Source organism: Mytilus trossulus, chromosome 9 (assembly GCF_036588685.1).
Source record: "Mytilus trossulus isolate FHL-02 chromosome 9, PNRI_Mtr1.1.1.hap1, whole genome shotgun sequence".
In the NCBI taxonomy this organism is placed as follows: Eukaryota; Metazoa; Mollusca; class Bivalvia; order Mytilida; family Mytilidae; genus Mytilus; species Mytilus trossulus.
This window is the reverse complement of record NC_086381.1, coordinates 61,974,314-62,000,067: the sequence shown is the minus strand read 5'-3', so window position 1 is coordinate 62,000,067 and position 25,754 is coordinate 61,974,314. Positions and strand designations below refer to the sequence as shown.

The window sequence follows — 25,754 nt, the reverse complement described above, 5'->3', positions numbered from 1 at the left end:
TTATATCAAAGAAACCCATCCTTAAACGGTTAAAAAAAGTAACTTCTTTCACTGCAAATAATTTCGAGATATATTTTTTTTCTCAAATAAAACTATGAGTTTGACTGTTCCTTTGATATCTTTCATCCCCCTCTTGATTACTAAACATCTAGACAACAAAACTAATGAAGAACATAGCAATTATGGAGCGTTAGATCTGAGTCAGCATACCATAATTTCTACATTTGAGTTAGGTTTGATTCTTTTTTTCTAATCCCACGCTTGCGTTTCTTAAAAAATATTCATGTATTTGAAACTTCGTTTAACTATAAAATCCAAAACTAAAATAACACGTTATACATGTAATGCGTCCGAAGCGCTTTTCTGGATTTACCTTCACAAAGAACGTCCAGAGCCGAATATTTCAAAACCAAGGATGAATAAGAACCGAAACAGTTGAGGAGGTAAACATATAGTTTATCAATAAATTATCTAGATACCCTATTTTATTTCACTTTTTTTTTATGTTTTCCCACTTTAAAAAATCTTCTTTGAATGAATAACAAAAAATGTAAAATCCCCTATTTGTTTGACAGATAAAACCTTGATCTCATATTCATTTTGATAAGCACTCTTTCCACAGTGGTGAAAACCCATAAAATTTTTAAGACAACTATCATGAATATCTGTATTTACAAAACTTAAGACATCATTATTTGATGGCAGTATAAAAGCAAAGCCGAACATTTTTGATAGCTCTGCCCATCAAACAACTAAAAAAATGTATACGCCAGGTATCCTTACTCCAAAAAAAGAAAATGTTGCTTTAATGATATAACACGTGACTATTTGAATATATCTTACTCTGCTAATGGAGATTCAAATGCATTTTTAGGCATTGAATTAACGGCCATAGTTCTACAGTACAATGCCGACAATGACTGTTTCTTTATCTGTTGTAATTGGTCTGAAAAAAACAATCTTATACTGTATAAATAGTAATACTTTTATAATTGTGCAAATATTATTAAACTTTAAAGAAAATAATTTCGTATGGTAAAAAATTCATAACTATGGCAAACTGACAACAGTTTTAAGAGCTGCTTTGAAAAGTGATCAATCATTCTATAAAAGAATGTCTGTCGGAACAATTGGAAAACATAAAAATCAGATCAACAATCTAAAGGATCGGATCTTTTTAACGTGGAACCTTATGTCGTGATCCGGTACTGCTATATTCGACCCTCGTGTCATTGTGCTTTGGCCATTTATTTCATTGTTGTCTTTAATTTTTGCCTAATCGATATGCCGTGTGTATGTTGTTGACATATGTTTTGTTTTAATAATGGTTAAGGTTTTAAAAGTAAGTTGAAGTTATACATAAGGAAATGGCGGTACAATACACAAATTAGGAATATAAGAGGTGTTTTCCTTTTTTCTTAAGTATACCACTTATACATGTTATATTATACCTACCTGTCGTGAACCCTGTCGGAAAGAAATTATTTTCGTAAAAAAATCGATCGCCTGTTTTAAACAAACTGAACTGGAGTCCAATCAAACACCTAAATGTCGGTCCAACTAGAGCCCCTGGTGATCGTTTTTCTGATATACCTCCAGCAAACAAGTCAATATCATCTGGGTGCCTATAAATAAAAATAACAAATTGCAAAAATAGCTACTTCCGGTTTTCTAAAGGTCACTTCCGGTAGCCATTTTTCAAGGTCATTTGTCACTTAACCTTTTGTATGAGGTCAAATGTCTTTATAATGAACTTAATTGAAGTTATAATCAAATAACCTTATATCAAGACATTTCAGGTGCACCAACTCCTATAAGATGCCATTTAATAGTATAAGACCAAATGTAGCATATCTTCATTACAATAAAGCTGATATTTTGCACTTGTTCTTTAATATGTATCTTTCAAAGTGTTGGAGAAAATTCAAAAACAAGCAAAATTAACAATTGAGAACTTGACCTTTGACCTTGACCTCATTTTCTAAGTTAGGACCTAGGGGACTCAAATAAAAACATTCCAGGGTTATACGGTTAACTGTTTATGAGTAAAATAAACATACCGACAAATTTATTTTGTAAAGGTAGATAACTCCTATAAAATTTCATCAAATCGCTTCGATCCAAATACGCCAAAAATTACTGAGGATGTAACGAACAATTTGTAAAAAGAATTTTGTCGCTATCTTTTTTTGTTACGAAGGAGATGCGCTCTGATGATAAACAGTGAATAGGGAGATAACTCTTACAAAGAAAATGGTTCGGCTTAGCAGGGTGAAATTTAAAAGCGCATAAACTATACGATACAATATGAGAAATATCTAAGCGACATATTGCGAAACAAACATTTATCGCAAGAACAAAAAAAATAATAATTAAAAACCAATTGTTCAGAGAACAATTGAAGTCTTTCCACATCAAAGAAATTATGAAATGAAGCAATTTTTTCGTATAAGATGATATTGTGCTACTTCCGGTGAAGTAAAGTTTCTTCCAGTCTCATGTGAAAGCTTATTTAAGATTAATTCCAAAAATATAAAGTTTCTATATACTTTTATCTTCTTCTAAAAGCCATTGATTCAACAACCATGCTAAAAGTCACACCATCCTTCTTTGATGATTAATCATTATCAACTATTTCACCTCATGGCAGCTGTAATTTTATATTCAAAACAATGCACAAGAGCTAAAACAATTGAAATTTCTGTAGAATATTAATTTTCATTCTGTAAAATATATAAATTGATGATCAATTAATTATAAAGAATTCCTGGACTATGTCTAAGTTGTATGTTGATGCTGCTGCATATTTTTGGTAAACTAATTTTCAAATGTTAGTCATTAATGGTCACTGTAAGAATACAACATAAAATTATGAAATAAACATTCACATATGTGTAAAAAACTTTATGAAATTTTCTATTCTAGTCATTTATCTTGATTAATTGATTGGATCTTTTTTTGCTTTACATCCAGTGGCAAATGTTTCATGCATATTCAGGATGACCAAACACCTAAATAACTACAATGGTCATATACGGTATTTGTTGCCAGAGCCCTGTTTGTTGTCAGCACTAAGTCATGTTTCAGTACTGACATCCACCTCCTACGACGGGGACGAAGGGTTGGACTTCAGGAGGCATATTTTTTTTTAATTTATGTCATTCTTAAAATCAAAACTGACATTCGTTTAATACTGACGATATTGTTTTGGTTTTTTTTGGTTCTACATGTTGTTTCTTCGTACCCTCATTAGTCATATGGAACAACTATTTTCAGTGCCTCATGATAGCTGTAATATGTTGGAATAATTGTAACCTGTGTATCATGACATCCTTTTACATACACATGGTCAATAAGAGTTCCACCTTCTGTTGTTGAACTACTAACAAGTTGTCTGAAACCTTTTGATAACATGAAACTTAATACTGTACAGCTACCTTTCAAAATATCTTGATTAAAATCGCCAATTACAACAACTCTTTCTGATAAGTCTTCCAATTTACAGATTAATGTTTCCATGTTCTCCAAAAATTTTCCTAGATTATACCTCTGGGTTCTGTAAACAGTAGCAACAAAAACATTTCTACTTGGAATCTTGAAAACTATACATTCTAAGTTTGATGTCAAGTTGCATAATTCTGTTTCTGAAGAAAGCTTGTGAAAAACACACACACCACCATGCTGCATTTCCTTTAAAGAAGAATAATAAGAATCATCTTCTTGAAAAGCTAAAGATCTGGGCAAATGAAAACCATCATATCCCACCATTTCAAAGCAAGTGAATTCTTGATTAGCCCAGGTTTCAGTAAGACAAATGTAATCCGCACTTCTAAAGTCTGGATTTTGTTTAATATCTTCTGCATGCGTCTGTAAACCTTGAATATTGTGATACATTATCTGAAAAGATTGTGTATGTTCCTCTGCTGTATTCTCAATTTCAGGCAAAAATCTTGTCATTTCTGAAACACCCTTTACAATATCAGGATCGCAGAAGATTTTCTTGTCAATTTTGTCAGCTTCTATGCTTTCAATGTGTAAACCAGATTTTGATGTAACTCTGCTAAGGGCTACATATGCCTGACCATATGTGAAACATTTTTTCAGATCAACAACACATTCTTCAACTGTTAATCCTTGAACTTTGTGAATTGTGCAAGCCCAAGCTAACTTCAATGGAAACTGTTTTCTTACACAATTGCTTAAAGGAATGTCTTCACTTGAAGGTTTCAATCCAACACAGTGTTTTCCACTGATGAGTTTTTGTACCTTTGCATTTCTTCCTACTCTTTCATTGTCAAAGTGAACATATATTGTACTTGGGAGGGAATTTGGTGAGAAGTCTTTGATAGATATAACAGTTCCCATTACACCATTTACTAAACCATCTGCTGTGTCCTCATTCTTGATTAGCATTACTCTTGCTCCCTCAGCTAAAAGAATAGATATTGGGAGACAGACATCTGACTTTAAACAATGTACTTTTTTCAGAGTCAATTTCCCTGAAGTTTTGTCTTTTTGGAAATCTTGTGCCTCAATTAGTTTTGATTCTGTACATTGCTTCATTATCATCTCCTTGTTAAAGGTATCAACCTCTGCATTTGTAGAATATATGTGCAAGGCTTCATCGGGGCTATCACCAAAGCAGTGTTGTAATGTTTCTTTATCAGATGATGACAAACTTTCATTTTTCTGCTTAACACGCAATCTATTTAGTAGTTCAGCAAACATTCCATCCTCACGTTGACGCATTATTTCATCCAGCTCGGCAATTTCAAACAAGCCATTCCATAGCTGATTTGAGGGATTAGAAGGGTCATCTACATACAATTTGTCTACCCTTTTTGTTCGAACAGGTGGTAACTGATAAAAATCGCCAACCGCAATTATTGAAACACCTCCAAATAAACAATTGTCTGGTCTTTTTTTAACTTGTCTGAGTCGCTCATGAACGAAAAACAACAATTTCTTATTGACCATTGAAATTTCATCAATTATCAAGATTTGCAAATGTTCTAACTTTGATCTGAGCGAATTAATTTTGTCTTCACTAAGAGTTGCATGATCAGGTGAGAGTGATTTGAAAATTCCAAGAGCACTATGAATTGTCAATCCATGGATATTAAATGCAGCCGTTCCAGTTGGAGCTGTTAACAGAACTGTGAGATCATCTGGATTATTTGTTGTTTGTGCTAATATTCGAGTTGCTTCATATTGAATACATTTGATCAAGTGACTTTTACCCGTTCCAGCTCCTCCAGTGATAAATAAATGTAAAGGCTCTGGTGTTTTTCCGTTTGCTTTTTGAATGCACCAATCTCTTATTTTATAGAGAATTCTTCTCTGTTTCACATTCAAACTTCTTAGCCTTGGAATTATTTCATTTTTTGTGAGAGAAACAGACAGCAAATTAGTTCCAACAGATGATGAGCTCTGTTCATTCAAATCTGGTATTGATAAATCCTCCTCAATCACACTAGATACTTTGCCGTCATCTATACATTCTCTTCTATTCACTTCTGCTTCTGGGCATAACTCACACCAAGCATCTTCTTTAGGATCTTTTTCATGAAATTGCTTTTCTGCTTCCTCTAAATCATGACCATTTTTCACAAAGTCTGACATGTTTTTGATAACAATTTCTTTCACAGAACTTAATGTGTTATCCCCTTGAAACTTAACTCTTCCACATGTGAAGAAATTCTCATATGTTTGAAATAAGAGTGGTTTTAACTGTTCATCATATCTGTATGGCAAATACAGTTGCAAAATGCTTTGATAATATTTTTCTGGGGAATTTTCCTGAGAGAAACGAGGATATTTTATAACTGCAGGTGAAGTTCTTGTGCGTTTTCTAATATATCCAAGTGAGCCATCAAGTTTGAAAGTTGTGTCTTTATTAATTTTCTGTGGTAATTGTGATTCTAGTACAACACTGTATTCAGAAGTGAATCTTGCAAGACACAATTTGATAAAGATATCAATGTGAGGTCTACCTTTATATCTATCAACAATGTTGTTCATCCAAGTACTATTTTCATCTTCAACTTCATCTTCACTGTCACTATTATGCCTTTTTCTTTTAGAAGACTTACAATTTTGTTGTTTCTCTAGGTCTTTCAAAGGAACGCTCATTCTACATGGATTTTCACCAACAGGTATAAATTCTACTTTCCTTGAACACTCTCGTAATCTTAATCCAGTTACTCTAAACACTGCTTCCTGTGCACTTATCTCTCTATGGTGTAAGTATGAAGTTCCAACTTTTTTCATAGTCTGTTGAGCATTTAGATTTCCTTCTTCTGCTTCATTTTTAGTCTGTTGGAGGAGTAATCCTAGCTCTCGCTCAGCTTTACTTATGTAACTTATAATGTATACAACACAGGAAAATGCATCCAAAATATATTGTATGTCCATGTTTGCATCCCAAGCCCTCAAAAGATGTGGGTTATACTGATTGGTGTATATTTCATTTGGCTGACGTTTGAGAACTACTGTATTGCGATTGGTGATAAAACGATAATATGTTTCGAAGCTTTCTTGAGTAAGTCCTATCTTCTTGAAAATTTCAGAAACATCTAAGTTTTCATCTTCATGATTTTTAATAACTTCCCATAAGTCGGACAATATTTCCTTTGCTAATTCTTCATCGTCCTCTGAATCTTTATCTGGATCACTTGGTTCTGAGATAAATGTTCTAGATGAGGGAGGTCTTGGGAAATTAAACCGACATACTGTTCCCTTTTTCTTACAAGATTTGGAATGTTTTTTGCTGTGTTGGTGTACTGCCATAACAATGTCATGCAATTCTTTGTCTTCCTTTTCATCTGGTATCTCACATGTTATGTACTTGTCAATAAAGGTAATAATGTCATCAATATCATCTTCACCAAATTTTGGAGCATTTTCTACCCAAAACAAACAATGTGTGTGGGGAGAACCTCTTTGTTGAAATTCAACTCGGTAAAAATAGTCGATTATTTTTCCTATTGGTTGAGCTTCTGACATGATAACATCCTTCAGATACATATGAAATCTATGATCAAACATTCTTACTGCTGTTACAGGATTGCTACACAGAACTTTACATTTTTCATCCCATGTCATATTTTCACTATTTCTCGTGTCACCTTGCTGTTTTAAAATTGTGTTTATAATTTCTAACCATCTAAAGTCTGCAGAAGAAAAAGAACAGAAGAATGTGGGGACTCCTAACTGTCTTATCATTGCAAATATATCTTTTTGTGAACTTTGCCAATAGGGAGGAGTTCCACGAATGGGTTTTAAATATTTTATAGCTTCATCTTTCTTAAATAATTCTTTTAAGGTTTCCTTGTTGCAAAGCATTTCTCTTGTAACTTTCTTTCCTTCTTTCGAAAAAGGACATTGTTTTCTTAGAGATATCTGAACGTTTGAAATCACACTATTGAGCTCTGTTAAATATTGACTGAAAAATATGTAGTTGGTATCTCTAGCAAATCTGTTTTCAACACTCATTAATCGAAGATTAAAGTATCTTCCAATTGTCAGTTTTTCATCACGGTCTTCATCCGAAGTATTTTTACCTGATGGAAAGTGCACAGGAAAGGTTTTAGCTTCAATACCTGGTTCTTTTAGAACACTAAGAGGATTGTTATTTTCTGCTGGGGCTAAATTAAATACTTGATCAAAACATAAATCTAAAGCCTCTTGTCCTATGTCAGCAGGTTGTAAACAAGTATCTAATTGAACACCACGTAACTTATCATCAATATAGCTATATTGTTCGCTTTCTACCTCTCTTTCATTGCCTACTTTGGAAGACTTTGAAATGTTTTCTAACTCATCTTTCTGTATTTCTTTATTCCCCATCATCTTAGTATCATCAGAATCAGAATCGGATTCATCATTCACTACTTGATCATCATTTACCTCAGGGATAGGGTTTATCCATTCATCATTGATAGCAACATCTTTATACCACACGTTTTTATCCTTTAAATACACAAGTGCTTGCTCCAAATGGTTTGGTCTAACATATTGGTATTTGTCATAGCCTTTGTAGTTAAGTTTTCTCTTCAGTTTAACCTTAAGTAAAAGACTTTCATCTTCTGAACGTGGTAGTATTGTTGTAACTTTTGTCAAATCAGACGGCACACAAACTACAGGTCCATGAACACCTTTTTGTCCTCCTTTTGGTAAAGCCATTATCTTCATGAATGGAATATTCAGGGCTATTAGTTGTTGCTCTATTGAATTTAGCTGTTTTAATTCTAATGGAACATCTTCAAGCATTAAACCATTTGAAAACGAATCTGCAGGTATTTTACCTCTCATCATTTTACGATGTCAAGTATAACAAATCCATAGACTCGTTCTGCATGTTCCTTCAAAAGCACAATGAGTATTGCAGTCATCTGTACATATGTGTTTATATTTCTCTGTTGTGCATGAATCATATATAGAACTATCATAGGACCCCTTTTTACAGATTAGAACCTGTTTTTCAAAGAACAGCCTCAAGCAGCAAGAACAAACACATTCTGGACCTTTCTTAACAGCATCCTTAAATTTTCCGATAACTTCAGTTATTTGTTTGTTTTCCTGTTTTAAATTTTCACGACGTGTTTCTGTTTGTTGTTTAACTTTACATCTGTGTGAATCATCATCTGCATACTTCTGTATACTTGCTTGTTTCACATGTTCTTTGTGCTTTTCATCTTCCTTATACTTTTTTATACTGGTTTGTTTCACATGTTCCTTGTGCATTTCATCTTCCTTATACTTGTGTACGCTTGCTAGTTTCACATGTTCTTTGTGCTTTTCATCTTCCTTATACTTTTTTACGCTTGCTAGTTTCACATGTTCTTTGTGCTTTTCATCTTCCTTATACTTTTGTACACTTGCTTGTTTCACAAGTTTCTTGTGCTTTTCATCTTCCTTATATTTTTGTACACTTGCTTCTTTTACAAGTTCCCTGTGCTTTTCATCTTCCTTATACTTTTGAACACTTGCTTGTTTCACAAGTTTCTTGTGCTTTTCATCTTCCTTATATTTTTGTACACTTGCTTGTTTTACAAGTTCCTTGTGCTTTTCATCTTCCTTATACTTTTGAACACTTGCTTTTTTGACAAGTTTCTTGTGCTTTTCATCTTCCTTATATTTTTTTACACTTGCTTGTTTTACAAGTTCCTTGTGCTTTTCATCTTCATTATACTTTTGAACACTTGCTTGTTTGACATGTTTCTTGTGTTGTTCATCTTCTTCATACTTATATACACTAGCTCGTTTCAATTTTTCTCTGTACTTGTCATTTTCTTGATATTTCTGAATTCCAGATTGTATTAAGCTATCTCGGTAATCCTCATTTTCTTTATATTTCTGAGTTCCAGATTCTTTTAAAGCATCTCTGTAATCTTTGTCCTCTCGATATTTCTTGATACCTGCTTGTATTGCAATATCTCTGTATGTCTCATTTTCCCTATATTTTCTTTTCAGAGTGGAAATCTTTCTTGCTTTAAATTCCTCATCTTTCCTGTACCTAATCCTTTCTTTTTCAGCTTTTGATAAGACTTTTGATTCATCATCCGAAGAGTTATCCGAATCATTAATTTTCAACGTTGGCACCTCACATTTCCTATCAAATTCAGACTTTTCCATTTCAACTGGACTAGATTGCATTCTGTTTTGATACCTTGACTTTTGACTTACAGCTGTGACAACTTCGTAGTGATTGATTCCAGTTAGATGTTGAAGATAGATTGCCTGAACATTAATTTTGTTTTTATTACATAATTGAGATGAAGAATATTTAATCCACGAATCATTGTAATAAGTGTAAATGTCAGTTTTTAGCAGGTCTGCACATGCTATAATCTCCAACTCAGTTCCCCATACATTATTTTCTTTCATCTGGAGAGAATGTATGTGCTCTGTGATAGTTTTGAATCTTGGCTGTAAAAAAGATTTAAACATTTCTGCATTTTTTATCAAATGATCAACTATAGCTTTTCTTATATTTCCATAAAACTCCTGTCTATTTGAAAGTGCATATGAAATAGCTCGAAACAAACAATTGCCATCACCTGTGATAGATTTTGTAGAAGATGGGGGGCCCATATCAAAAATAGTATTGGTGATTTGCTTGTGAATATGCTTAGTTGGTATCTTAACAATGAGACAAAGCTTTTTCTTTGCAATAGTGTTGATTGGTTTAAAATCATAAGACATGTCAGTTGCAGACACAATTTCAACATCAGACTCATTCTTGTTGATATTATTATTGGCATTACTTTCAGAGCTATAGATGTCAAATGTTACATTTATTTTTTCGTGAACTTTTGTAAGGGTTGACCCTTTCTCGTTTTCTACTTCAACAATTTCAGGCAGCTCATAGTCACTGGTGTTCATTGTTTCATAATTTCCAATATAACTATAGTTGGTGTTGTTCATTTCTTTATGGTTTTCTGGACTTTTATCACCATTATTGTACACTACAGGTTCTCCAACTATAGATATGCTTACTCCAGTTACCTCAAACCACTGATTTTGACTTGCTCCTGATACCATGTTGCAACAGTATTGATAAAGATGATCTAGACTGCTCAATTTTAAAAGTAAACTTTTGCCATTACTGTGCTTTAAACCAAACTCGTTTCTTGCATGTGAATCAAACAAAAATAAATCAACGCCATGTTTCAAGGCTAAAAATGAAGTATCATATGCACATATAAAGCAAGCATCATAATCTACAAGGGATTCCTGTAAAGCTTGATCTAATGGCAAAGAATTACCAAATTCACTAAAATCAATACTTTCTGATGTATCTATTACAGCAGATATCGACTCTTTTAGTGACAATTGCATCAATTTTCCTGATATATCTAATATTGGTGGTAGGTCGGATATTAATAAGTGATGATTATTACCACTAACACGGCTATATAAATCATTCCCATAAATCAGAACCTTATCTAAATATTTCTGATCCCAATAGGTTAAATCTTTCAATTTACTAAAAGCAAGAGCTGAACAACAATTTGCCACACATTGCTTACCACTGTTTAAACCAAACCTTAAATCTCCTTGGTGAAAACTACCTTGTACAAAAGAATTTCTAATACCTGGTCTACTAATCTTTACACTATCCTTAACCTTAGCTGTGTTTATTTTGTTGTTACATTGTGCTTTGATTGAAGTTTTTTATTTTTATTTTACATTGATATTGTTCCAATTGAACTTTATTCATAAGTACTATTTCACTCTCAGTTTCTATATATGGACAATTGTGTTTTAGATCTAGTTGTTCAATCAAATTTTCATACTTCTTTTTAACAATCCTATTTTCATCCTGTTTTTCAATCTGATTTTGATCGAGTTTTTCTGTCCGATTTTGAACAATTTTTTTATTCTGATTTTTATTCAGTTTTTCAATCTGCTTTTTATCCAGTTTTTCAACCTGATTCTGGTCTAGTTTTTCTGTCTGATTTTGTATATCACTTTTACTCTGATATATATTATCATCATATTTATTTCTCTTGTATTGAAAGTTTGTAGAGCTGACGCTCTGAACTAGTTTTTCAGTTTCATTCTCATATAAATGTTCAATTCTATTCTCTAATATATTTTCTATTTCATTTTCTAATATATTTTCAATTTCATTTTCTATTATATTTTCAATTTCATTTTCTAATACAATTCTCTCATTTACATCAAAATCATGACATTTTTGAGAGATGACGCTATGATCTAAATCATGACAGTTTTTAGAGATGACGCTCTGATCTAAATCATGCCAGTTTTGAGTGATGACACTCTGATCTAAATCATGACAGTTTTGAGAGATGACACTCTGATCTAAATCATGACAGTTTTGAGAGATGACGCTCTGCTCTAAATCATTACAGTTTTGAGAGATGATGCTCTGATCTAAATCAAGACAGTTTTGAGAGATGACGCTCTGATCTAAATCATGACAGTTTTGAGAGATGATGCTCTGATCTAAATCAAGACAGTTTTGAGAGATGACGCTCTTATCTAAATCATGACAGTTTTGAAAGATGACGCACTGATCTAAATCATGACAGTTTTGAGAGATGATGCTCTGATCTAAATCAAGACAGTTTTGAGAGATGACGCTCTTATCTAAATCATGACAGTTTTGAGAGATGACGCTCTGATCTATATTTTGAAAGTTTAGAGAGGTGTTGCTCTGATCTTTACTATTTGATTGGTTGTTGCACTGACCATCCCTAAGATTGTTGTTTTTTTCCTGTCTAGCTTTTCTCTGTCTTTTTTTATTTTCTTTCAGCTTAGTACTTCTTGCCTTTTTGCTTTTTTTTGGCATTATCTGAAAAAGAAAATTAATATATTATTTAATATTGTATATTCTAGTTTCTCAAATAACGAAAACAAGTTGTGTAGGAGTAAAATATATTTGTAATTTATCAGTTACACAACGCTGGATACTAAACAGTTAAATTGTTGCACCGAATCGTTCTTGAGCTATCAAATATTGTTTTCAAAATCAGGGAATTTATCCCTGAAAGTAAATTAGCTTCCTTAAAAAGTTTGTTTTGTTGTCATCATTTTTGCAGACTGACATAATTATTTTCATAAAAGCATCATGTTATTTTTATTGATTACTAATGTATGTGTTTAGATCATTGTTGCATAGTATACAGTGGCTTTGGTCATCAATGCTTTTTAACTTAGTACTTTATTTGGCCTTTTAACTTTTTGGGAATTGAGCATCACTGAAGTCTTTTAACTTGTAGACAAAACACACGTCTGGCTTAAATACGAAATTTAATCCTGGTATCTATAATGAGTTTATTGTAGTTTGTCAACTTTATTGCAGTTGATCTATGTTTTATAGTTTGTAATTGGTACTTGTTGCACATCAAATATAGTTATGTATTTTATTGTCAATAGACAACTTATGTTCCCATGTCTCTAATTCTCATATACCTGAAATCTATAATTTGACAGATATTTAGCAAACAGTTATACACACAGTAGTAAACCATATTTTTTTTCGTTTAGAGGTGCTTTGAACATATTTAACTATCTAGATTTTTAATCTTAATGTTACCATTTAAAGATGACAAGAAGTATAATTATGTTGATAGTCTTATGCTTAATATCCAGTGGCAAGTATTTCCTGCATTTTCAGGAAGAATAAGAATAATCATGCCAACAACAGTGTTGTTACAGTTTCACAACTCCCTAGAATTAAGAACTATAAGAATGTGTTATTTATGGTTTGATTGCCAATGAGGCATATATCCACCAAAACCCGAAAGACAAAAATGAAACAACTACATGATTGTACCACAAATATCCAACTGTATAGTATGCTTAGAATTTACAATTTCCCTGTGATAACATATATACCTTGCAATGATTCTACATATAAATGTAAAATAGAGATAACTTATCATCGATGATCCCAGAAAAGATTGCTCATAAAAACCATATACCAGTACTTTTTGACGTAGTCATAAACAAGACATATGCATGACAAAATTTTCCAATCATAAGGCATCAATGTCAAGTATGTACAGGATATTTATACTTTTTTTTATCTTTAAGTAAATAGGGATCGTGCCCATGGGACGCAGATGATACCCCCACTTGCATATCATATAAAGTTATAAATGGACATAACCATTTATGACTGTAAAAGTGATGCAAATTTGTACTTGATCTGAGTTACAAGGTTATAAGTACTGAGTATTGTGTATAAGTAAATTAATATTTGGTTGAAACAAATTAAAGTTAGGTAAGGGAAATGGAAATTCCTGCAATTTTTCTATTTGTAAAGGGACATAACTTCAGAATAGAATTTTTAGGGTAAACTGTGTTTCGTGGTAATACCCATTGTGAATTAGTTTCATAACATTTGGTTTAGACAAACTTAAGTAAGAAAATGGAAACAACCATTCAGCAGTTTTTCCATTTGTACAGGGACATAACTCTAGAACGGTTTAAGCAATACCACAAAAATGAGAACTTGACCTGTATTTTGTGCTTATAAACACTGTGTGAAAGTTTCAAACCATTTGGTTGAGGAAACTGAAGTTGGAGAACAGAAACAAAACAAAAAGTTGTGCAAATTTTCAATTTGTAAAGGGCATGACTCAGAGTGGTAAAGTGACATCTGCAACACAAAATTCAAACTTGATCTAAGTTTGCTAAAAATAAAAATTGTGTGTAAGTTTCATAACATTTGGGTGAGGCAAACTTAAGTTAGAGATAGGAAACCCACTTTAGGATGTACTGAAGGGTAACACTTAATGCCCCCTCGGCTTAGACAAGGGATATATAATCCTCCACTTAGTGGGGGCATAAAAAATAATGAGTAAGTGTTGAAGTAGTAAAATAAAAGAGCCCCAATGGGTTGAACTCATTGTCCAATGGATGGACAAAACAATTTTAACATTCAAATGTCACTGGAGAAGCCAGGAGCAGTTAGTCGGCTTTAATATGAAATGACAATAGCATTCATTAATCATGTTAACTACACTTTTTTCACAACAAGCCTGATAATATTGCTATATTATATAGTTCAATCCTGGTTTTTTTTTATTTGGGTTGAAGTTTATCCATCTCATCATAAAAGACCTTACAATAAACTCATCATAAATGTAGATACCAGGATTGAAAATTGATGTTGTGCCAGACGTGCACTTCATCTACAAAAATACTCATCAGTGATGCTATAATATATTTTTTTATAAAGGTCAAGTATGAAGTTGAAGAGCAATGTATAATTATAATTTCAATTTTTCAAGGTAACAATGTTGTGTCTCATATCAATGTGAATCCATACATAATACTGAAATAGCTCTTTCCTTAATAGTGGCAATGAAGTAATCAAAACAAACATTTTTTCTTACATATAGATGTATAATTTTAAAACGTTCATTTGCTTTGGGGCAACATGGGCAAGGGCATACACGTAAGCCTTCCCTTCTTCTCATGGTAATTTACATCCATAATTAAGATCAAACAAAATTATATTATTATGAATAAAATATCTAATACATCTAAAATATATTCTTCTTTGTTTTCTAATGACTCCTACCAAGTATAATCTGTTTTTTGTATCCAGGAAAAACAACCAGATTTATAGTTCAAGGACTTCACTGTGACCTATAAGAGAAAAAGATTTTAAGTATAGCATATATACATTGGCATTACAATCATGACTAAAGTTTTAAGTTCTCTGCTTTTGTTGATAAATATTAGGGAATGTGTCCATAGGGACACAGATGCTGCCCCAGCTAGCATATAACATTATAAAGGGTTAATTCAGTGTTCACAAACATTATAGATGCATTTTATCAAATTTAGTTGAGACAAACTTAAGTTAGAGAACAGAAAAAAAATATTCTATTAGGTTATAAAGGGACAAAACATTAATAAAAGTGCTTGTAAGCACCAATGGGTAAAGATTATTCATTTTTTTCAGTTAACATTGCATTAAGCATGGACTGTAGCCCGGTAGTAGGTGATGTAAAAGATGTGATTTTAGACTCATTTTGTGGACATGCCAATCAGTATATTACAATTAAAATTAAGTATTATTGAATTCATAAATCTTTTGCTATTACATCGGTGAAGGTAACTTTAATTTATACATATTATATGCGTTTGTTTTCTATTAAATCTTTTTATAATAAAAATGTGTTTAATGAAGACTTTTAACAGTTTATCATTCATGCTCCATGATTCAGGTAACCTTAATTACTAGACAGCATGGGATCACACCTAGTTTTTGTGTCTGTCCTTAAGACTGTCATGTCAGACACAATACAATGCCTCTCAAAGTTGTCAATCTCAGTATGTCCTTAGAGTACTGTACCTTTACATGTCTGAATCTTAACTTTTGGCGTGAAATGTATTAAATGTAGGAGCCATTTATTTTTCATTGTTTAACCTGTTGGTCTAACATGAGTTTGAGTAACAAACCAGTCATGTGCATATTGCAAGCATAACAGGATTTGTTTTATCACAAATCTTTGTTTTGTTCTGACTGAATAATCCTTACCAGGATATAAAGTAGGCAGCCAACTGTGACCTTTAGCTAATTTCACTGCAAATTCTCCAGTAATTATATTGTGATCTGAAAAAAATCAAAATGCAAAGTTAATAAAACTGACAAATTCTTAACACTAATATTATCAGTATCAATATAAAATAGTAGTTACTGCAACTGGGATAAAAATACCATTAAGCTTTGACATATTGTTATATATTTTTAAGCTTTGACATATTGTTGTATATTTTTAAGCTTTGACATATTGTTATATATTTTTAAGCTTGACATATTGTTATATATTTTTAAGCTTTGACATATTGTTATATATTTTTAAGCTTGACATATTGTTATATATTTTTAAGCTTTGACATATTGTTATATATATTTATAAATAAAGAGTGGACAATACTACACTGAATATTTCTTTACAAAGTTTGGATTTTCAATTGATAATTAACCCAGGATATTAAGAAAGACACTAATAAAAAAAAATTGTCAATGTGGGCAAGGGTTCCTTTGTGTCCAAGGAAGAATACTTAAAACTTCTTTGCTTTCTTAACTTTTGGTCTCAAATGTGTTTTATTAGCTCACTGACTATGTTTTTCCTGATTAAAATTACCAGCATATTTTTTTTCTTTCTGAAAATAATCTCAAGTGTGTTTGATCTTTACTTTTGTTAGCTGCCTAAACTTTTGGTTTTTGAAAGTGTTTAATGAAATTAATTGCTTGTTTTCTAAATTTTTGGTTTCAGATGTGTTAAAACTTAAATGAATATGATCTTTTGGCAACTTTTTAGATTTTTGGTCTCAAATGTCATGAATGTGCTTAATTAAGAAATCTGTCTTGTGCACCTGATGGTATGAAAAGATTTGTCTAATGTTTCACATTGTTCTTGAATAATCCTTACTAAATTATACAGGATGCAACCAACTGTGACCATAAGACCAGTCAAATGCTTATTCTCCAATGCTAATTATCTGAAAATAAATAAGAAAACATAATGAATCTTATTGTTTATTTATGTCAGTCAGGGGTACTACTTATTTAAGTTATTTTTATTTACTTGAAGAAGTAGAAAAAAACATATACACATTATAAGTAAATTTGTAGGATACTTAAAGTCATAAGAAACGAGTGACCGGTGAAAAATAATGTTCTTCCAATTCTTGAACCAATGGATACAAAAATCATAAACTTAGTCTTTTGAGCACACATTTATCATTTTTTTCATGTAAATTTCATATTAATCGTCAATTTTTTTTTCAATCGGTCTTGTTGTGAAAATATGGCAGGTAATTGAAGTTTGTGTTTTGAACCCAAATTTTAACGATTGTCACCAGTTCGTAAACAATGGACAAAATACAAACAAAAAAGCATGGCAATTGAGCACGTGTTTAACATTAAAATTCAGATAATAGTTTATTTTAAGGACATCCATGCGTATTGCAATCATCAGATTTTTAGGAAATGGGTCACACTGAGGTTACTTTGCATACAGAAAATATGTCGGGGGGGAATGGCTTCCTGGTTTTATCCTCAGAACACTGCTCATTTACAAGCCCCCAAGGAGCATTTTTTGAAGACCTTGTGCACATACTTCAGATCTTTATGCAATTAGTTTCTTTGTTGAATCAATCACTGGTATTAAAGAGATAATCGTAACTGAAATTACGATTATCCCAATATGGCGACGGTAGATATAGGAAAAATCTTAATACTAATTTTTCTTAAATGTACGTTTATCTTTACCATTACATCATATTTGAATCGTAAATGTGCACTGGAATTGTCTAAGCACTTTGAAAATAGCCGTTGAAAAATTTGGGATGATAATCATAATTATCGCTATTTTGTGCATTTTTCTTTTGATCTTCTTTTGTGATAATTTTCATATCATGCTTCTCGCTTGAGATGGAAAAATTATCACTAGAAACTAAGGAGGCCACGTGGCATTGCTAACGAAATTGACATGAAATTGACATTGACTGTTCCAGCTCAAGCAAGAAAATCAATCTCGTTGAGATGATCAACGATAATCTATAACTTTTCTTCTTTGATAATTGTAATTTTCTTTATCGGATAATAGTAACTGAACCATAATAAATGTGTCTTTCAGTATTTTAATGGTATTTTGTGTGTTAAAAATGCAAATGTTCAGTTTAACGATGACATTAACGCATATAAAAATAAATGAAGAAACTTACAGGTTAACATCTAGGACAAATTTACCTATACATTTCTATTCATATTAACTGACAACGATATACATTGTACATAACGTTTTGATATATACATGTACCTGTTAAAGATATGGAAAAAAGTAAAAACACAAAAATACCGAACTCCGAGGAAAATTCAAAAAGGAAAATCAAAAATCAAAAGGCAAAATCAAAAGTCCAAACACATCAAACGAATGGGTAACAACTGTCATATTCCTGACTTGGTACAGGCATTTTCTAATGTAGAAAATGGTGGATTGAACCTGGTTTTATAGCTAGCTAAGGAAAAGTCAGTTATTGTGGTGAGTAGATATCTTTATTTTTTTTCAAAGTTTCAATGTTGTGTGCGCGTTTAAGTTTGTTTTTGTTTTGTTTGTTGTTTTGTTTCTTTTTGTGTGTGTGTGGGGGAGGGGGAGAAAAAGGATGGATTAGCTATATCCCATATCCCAAAAGTGCAATCCTTTCAATTCATTGCTCAAAATGAAAGTCACGTATACCACATTTTCATATGTCATATTTTTGCCTCCAATATCACGTTTATACTAAAATTATGTGCGAAATGAACAAAAGTTTCCATCAATAACTTTATGACTGCATTATCGGATTTATTAGTTGATACTTTTATCGGGTGATATGAGTGTTAAACTGTTAATATTTCCCTTTTCCTTATAATTCAATAAATATTGCCGTCCATATTTTTTCCCTTGAATTAACTTTTTTCTATTTTATACTGATATAATAATATACATGTATGATTTTAAATATTTATTGTTTTCATTTACTAGAAAAGTACTTATTATATGGCAAGTATGCAAATACAAAAATGTTCCTTGTAAAGTACCTTCAATATTTTTCTCTACAATATCTTCCATGCATATGTATGCAGCATACTTTTCATATACTGAGTATGTATGAATTTTTATCTTTTTGTCGGTTGTGTTAATTTTCAAAGTTATCCCTTGTTCTTTATAACTTTTAAGTTGTGTTATCATCCATGAAAAATAAAGTGTCATGAAAACTGTAGCCCCTAATTTCTCGTCAAACTGATTTTGACGAATACTAAATGCCTTTCCTTCTTCGTTATGGCATAATAGGATATGTTCTAGAATTAAATCAACAGTGGCTTCCCAGGGGCAGAAATAGCCCATATAGCCACCTGCTATGTATGAATTTAAACAATATTAACTATATCATTTACTTCAGGATAAATCAATTTTCATTTACTGTCTCAATCAGAAATCTGGTGTAGGGTGACACATGCGTGTCGCCTGACAATTATTGTCATGTACATGTACATGTATCATAATTTCCATCGCTCATTCACATATTTTGTGGCATACCTAGTTCTTGGAAATTTCTGTATATATAAACATAGTTCGTGTTTTTTCCCATTTCTAAATTTCTTGAAGCTTGTTCACCCTTCCAATTTTATGATATGTTAGTATGTAGCTGTTTTCATAAAAACTATTAATAATATATGCATAAAAAGAAATGTCATAAGAATGTTGGAACGTTTCATGAATAATTCATCGCCATAATTTCATAATATGCTATCAGATATACGTTTTTAGTGTCAATATCAATAAAACACTTTCCAGTTATGATTATTTTTTCATTTTTAAATACTATAACTATGATTATCTTTTTTCCGAGTTACGATAATCATCCAGAATTTTTCAACGGCAATTTTTAAAGCGCTTAGACAAATCCAGTGCACCGTTACGATTCAAATATGATGAAATGGTATAGATAAACCTTGCAGCTGAGTAACTATTGACAAAAATATTCTACATTTAAGAAAAGATTTTAACCTATATCTACCATCACCATATTAGTATAATCGTAATTTTAATAATATAAAAAAACTATTATTATCATACAAGTATTTTTTTGAGAAAATTAAAGAGAGATTATTTAAACATCATTTATTCACTTATAGTTGTATATTTTTTTCACTTCTTCAAGTAAATAAAAAACACTTGTACATGTACACGTAGTACCCCTGACTGTATGTAGTTGATAAGTGTGTCTCGTTACTAGTTTTTATGAAGTTTAGACTGTTGGTTTTCCCTTTTGATTGGTATTACACTAGTAATTTTTGGGGCCCTTCTTAGCTTGCTGTACTGTGTGAGCTAAGGCTCCGTGTTGAAGGCCTTACCTTGACCTGTAATGGTTACTTTTATAAATTGTGACATGGATGGAGAGTTGTCTCATTGGCACTCATACCACATCTTCCTACATGTATATCTACTTATAAATTCTTACTTCATTGAAATGTAAAAAGTATTATCATACAACAAATATTGACTGGAATTCATATAGTCATGACGCTACGGCATATTGTCCGGAGAAAAGTAGACAATATGAAATTGAGAAAAAAGGTACATATGAGGTATATTGACGATATATTTCTATTTCTATGTATATGATGTATATTGAGGGTCAATATTGAAATCCATTATGACTTCATGACGTCACACATAAAGACAAAATCCATGTCTGAATTGTTTTTCAAGTAAAAGTAGGACATCAGATCACATGTTTGTATCAAAAACTATAATGGATAAGTACACCAGTATGAAAGGTGGGAAACTTTAAGCTTGCTTTTTTTATTTCAAAAAGGCGTTTGACAAAGTCATTCATTCTGGTTTAAAATATAAGCTATTAAAATATAATATACATGTAGGTGGTAACTTTTATGCAATCTTGAGAGACATGTACAATAAAAGTGAATTGTGTGTTAAAATACAAATGGAGGTGATGTGCTAACTCTTACTTTTTATTCTCAAAAAGCAAGTTTTAAGTCCAAACCTTTTCAAGATTTTCATAAATGATTTACCGGATGCATTTAAGGAAAGCCAAGATGCTGATGATATATACGGTCACAGGATTGACTGCCTCATGTATGTAGATGATATTGTTATTTTTCCTAGTTCCAAGGCAGGTCTTCAAAAATGACTTGATGATTTATCAAAATTTTGTACTAAATAATGTTTAGTTGTCAATCTATCTTAAACCAAAGTTTTTAACAAAACTTTTAAAAGAATATTTTTATTTTGGAAAAGATACAATGTGTTGTATTGTTATAAATGTTGTATTCTTAAAAAGGTCACATATATGTCAGTTAAAAGCTCATTAAAACTTATGTTTGTCTATGTTTATATACCTTGCCAACTCTAAATAAAGCTTATTTATATTTTCAACTGAATGAAAAAGTTGTGTAATTTTAGAACTTATTCGAATGGAATAAATAGCGATTACAAATGTAGGTGTATTTAAAGTAACCAAGCTTGACAATTTAATACATGGTAATAAAAAATCAAACCTAAGTCTTCAGAAAAAGTAAGAAAAAAATGTCCATAGGTGAACAACTTACCAATGTTTATAGCTGGATACATGCAGTATTTACATCAACGTAATTAAAAACAACAATCCCTTTTTTCTAATTATTCAACTAGAATTTGCTTTTAAATTGGATGCAAACGTGAGAGTGGGAACAGACCTTTGGTGGGAACGTGCAAGGTGTGAACGTTTAGGGTGCAGAAGTGTATTTGGCGCAAACGGACCTGATACCTCATAGCATCTAGCAACAAGGTGTATAGTCCCTTCTATTTCCTATTAATGGCAGTAATGTCAAAAAGAATTACAATAACAAGGACACTTTTTAACCATGGGAAGGTCAACTGTCCATATGATATAGACAGAAGCTTTATATAGTTAGTCGACCTTCCCATGGATATTATAAACAAAGTCAAAGAATTATAAATTCATAAACAAATGCCTGTGTCTGTGCCTTGACAATAACCAGTGAGCGGATACTTCGTTGTGCTTACCTAAACTTAAGAACGATGAATGAATGACGATAGAAAACTGTTTCTTCAAAAATGTACAAACTAACTTCGAAATGTCAAACCCTGTGATATATAAGTCAGTGCCAGTATGCAAAGCATGTAAGCGGATGTGGAAACCGGTCTAACTTTTCTAATACTTTAACAACCCCGGCTTGTCTGGATATAAATTCCGGATTTGTCATGTCTTCAAAATTAATGTTTTTCTGTAATGAAGATCTTTGCATTTCTGTTTATATAATAATTTTAATTCTAGGATCTTTTTTTTTTAATAAGTATCTCCCCAGACGATTAGGTGGTGTTTCAGTCCAAAATTGAAGAACAGTAGTGGACGTATTACGTTGTTTAAACAACGGTTCTCCAAGATAGTGGAGGAATACTACAAAAACAGAACAGAATGGTGAATTTTTTATTTAGCAGTATAAATTATAATTATTTTTAACATAAATTGAGAGGGCGTAGGTAGGAGGAGGTCTCTAACAAATTCCCTGAAAAAAGTTTGACCAACAGCCAAGTTACACCGTATGATGCGCCTGACAGAGGCGGAAATTACAGATAAGGTAACAGGTAACAGGCCCAAATCGCCACCAGGTGAAATCGCCACCCGGGTGTAGCCAAATCTACACTTGATTAAATCGACACTTAATGTGGTCATCTCGGTACTAATGAAAAATATGTTGAATATGCCTAATGTTCAGTAAAATGATTGCAATCAAAATTCAAAGTAGGTGTCATCCAGAACTGTTGACTTAAAGTCTTTTAAACCTATTTGAGTATATATTTTTTGGTGTTAGACTTATAATGTGTTTTCAAGGTATTGGATATTTGTAATGCATGTTTTAAATTCAACAGTTGAGCATTTTGCATGATTGTTGGTTTTAAACCTTGCCGCGCTAAAATACCCCCTAAATTTCTGATTATTTTGCATGCGAGTTTGGCCGCTACCAAATACGTGTTAATGTGAGCAACAGCCTAGTTGGTGTTTATAAAGATGGGGGACATTTTTTCGAGACGTCGGGATTGGGTATATTTAAGCTCGTGATTTCGGGATTGATCCTGTCGAGATCCGTGAATTCCTTTTTTTTTCAAATTTCGGGAAATCGGGATTTAAATTTCTTGACTGAAAATTTGGGACTCCGGATTTCATGTTTTTAAATCCGGATTTCGGGTACCACGATATCCGGAGTAATACAAGAACAAATTAATATTCCAAAATCCTGATAACAAAATGTTTTATTGTGTTATATGCTGCTTCTTGAATATTGTGTAACAGCATACAATTCTAAGGTTTAAGGCTTTCATTTTAGCAAGGATTTTTATAGTTACACTAACTATACAAATCCTTGATTTTAGTTAACTCCTAATTTCCTCCAAAGATACTCTCCCATCACCGCGTGGCTGTTTATTTGTTTATTGCTCATGTATTACATGTACGAATTCATTGGTAAGTAGCACCAAACAGTCATTTCAAAGCAGTATCACTTTATAAGTACCAAAGACTACATATATACATAATATATAGCAAGCAATATTATGGAAATAACTGAGATTGTAATTTTTCCGTTGGACCATAAATTGCAGCACATTAGTATTAAACACACATAACGGAAGCATACATACAATGATTGGTTGGTTGGTTGGTTGGTTGATTGATTGATTGATTGGTTAATTGGTTGGTTGATTAAACAAATTGGATAGGGTAAATTGAAACAGCAAAAAAGAAACAAAAAAGATCTTGATTCAACACATGAGACAGAAACATGCATGCACTGATTAATTGATTGATTGATTGATTGGTTGGTTGAAATTCAAACACAGATAAAACTCTTTGAATAGTTCCAAAAATCACATAATTTGCCTCTTAGTACCTGACCTTGACATTTAACCTTGTGACCTTCGTCAAGGTCATTGCTTTACAATGTCATTACAAAAGACCATATGGGCCAAGGACCTTTTGTTTAAGAGTTTTGTCTTATAATGGCTTTTTATAAACCATCAATGGGGGTTATGTCCCTTACATAATGGTAAAACCAATAAAGTCATACTGTAGCAAAGTTGCCCCTAGAAGTACTGAGCATTTTTCACTGCTTAAATTTTCTGTTTCTATAACCATTCAAGAATTATAAGGAAATCAAAGACATATGAAAATCTTAAATATGACCTTGACTTGACCTTTGACCTTGACCTAATTTTCTTAGTTAGGACCCAGGGGACTCAAATAAAAATATTCCAGGGTTATATGGTTAACGGTTTACGAGTTAAAAAACATACCGACAAATTTATTCTGAATCGCTTCAATCCAAATTAGCCAAAATTTTTATTTTTGAGTGATATAAGGGAGATAATATGCTACTTCCGGTGAAATGAATGTCACTTCCGGTCTCATATGATAGCTTCTTTCGCATTGATTCCAAAAATATATAGTTTCTATATACTTTTGTATGTAGAAGGGGAAATAATTGGCCACTTCCGGTTTGTTGGAAGTCATGTTTAGTCTTCAGTAATCAGTTTATGTATCTATATGACGAAATATATGGATTCTGAGTACTTTTAGATGAAATAAATGCAAAAAAAAGCTACTTCCGGTTTTCTCAAGGTCACTTCCGGTAGTCATTTTTCAAGGTCATTTGTCACCTTACCTTTTGTAAGAGGTCAAATGCCTTTATAATGAACTTATTTAAAGCTATAATCAAATAACCTCATATCAAGACATTTCAGGGGCAACAACTCCTCTAAGATGCCATTTAATTGTATAAGACTAAATGTGGCATATCTTCATAACAATAAAACAGACATTTTGCACTTGTTCTTTTTTATGTATCTCTCACAGTGTCAGAGAAAATGCAAAAACAAGCAAAAGTCACAATTGAGAACTTGACCTTGACCTTTGACCTTGACCTAATTTTCTAAGTTAGGACCCAGGGGACTCAAATAATAACATTTCAGGGTTATACGGTTAACAGTTTATAAGTTAAAAAAACATACAAACAAATTTATTCCGTAAAGGTAGATAACTCCTTTAAAATTTCATGGAATCCCTTCGATCCAAATACGCCAAAAATTACTGAGGATGTAACGAACAATTTGTCAAAAGAATTTTGTTGCTATCTTTTTTTGTTACGAAGGAGATACACTCTGATGATAAACAGTGAATAGGGAGATAACTCTTCCAAAGAAAATGGTTCGGCTTAGCAGGGTGAAATTTAAAAGCGCATACACTATACGATACAATATGAGAAATATCTAAGCGACATATTGCGAAACAAACATTTATCGCAAGAACAAAAGTTGGCGGAAAAAAAAAAAAAATAATAATAATAATAATAATAATAATAATAATAATAATCAGAACAAAAACAATAAGTCTTTCCACAGAAAAGTGGAAAGACTTAATTAAAAACCAATTGTTCAGAGAACAATTGAAGGTCTTTCCATATCAAAGAAATTTTGATAAGAAGATAGTTGTTCATACTGATACGATAAATAATGGTTTAATCATATTTTTAAGTGATATAAAGGAGATAATATGCTACTTCCGGTGAAATGAATGTCACTTCCGGTCTAATATGATAGCTTCTTTCACACTGATTCCAAAAATATATAGTTTCTATATACTTTTGTATTTAGAATGGGCGATACATGGTCACTTCCGGTTTGTTGGAAGTC

The 25,754-nt window shown here is 31.9% G+C and overlaps 1 protein-coding gene and 1 long non-coding RNA gene across 2 annotated transcripts in view; both read right to left on the bottom strand.

Annotated features, from left to right (window-relative positions):
* Positions 1-839: 839 nt before the first annotated feature.
* Positions 840-25,754, bottom strand: part of LOC134684831 (peroxidase-like protein) — a 37,807-nt gene continuing 12,892 nt past the window's right edge. Inside the window, exons 10-11 of the mRNA XM_063544141.1 lie at positions 1,456-1,625; positions 840-946 (exon numbers count right to left, since the gene is read on the bottom strand). Coding sequence (XP_063400211.1) covers positions 840-946; positions 1,456-1,625 — 277 coding nt within the window. The remainder of the gene's footprint in view (positions 947-1,455; positions 1,626-25,754) is intronic.
* LOC134684095 (uncharacterized) lies at positions 14,728-22,201 on the bottom strand. Its single transcript, XR_010101168.1, has 4 exons — positions 22,074-22,201; positions 16,929-16,998; positions 16,031-16,105; positions 14,728-15,132 (listed from the first exon to the last, which is right to left on the bottom strand). It is a non-coding gene; the product is annotated as an uncharacterized LOC134684095 (long non-coding RNA).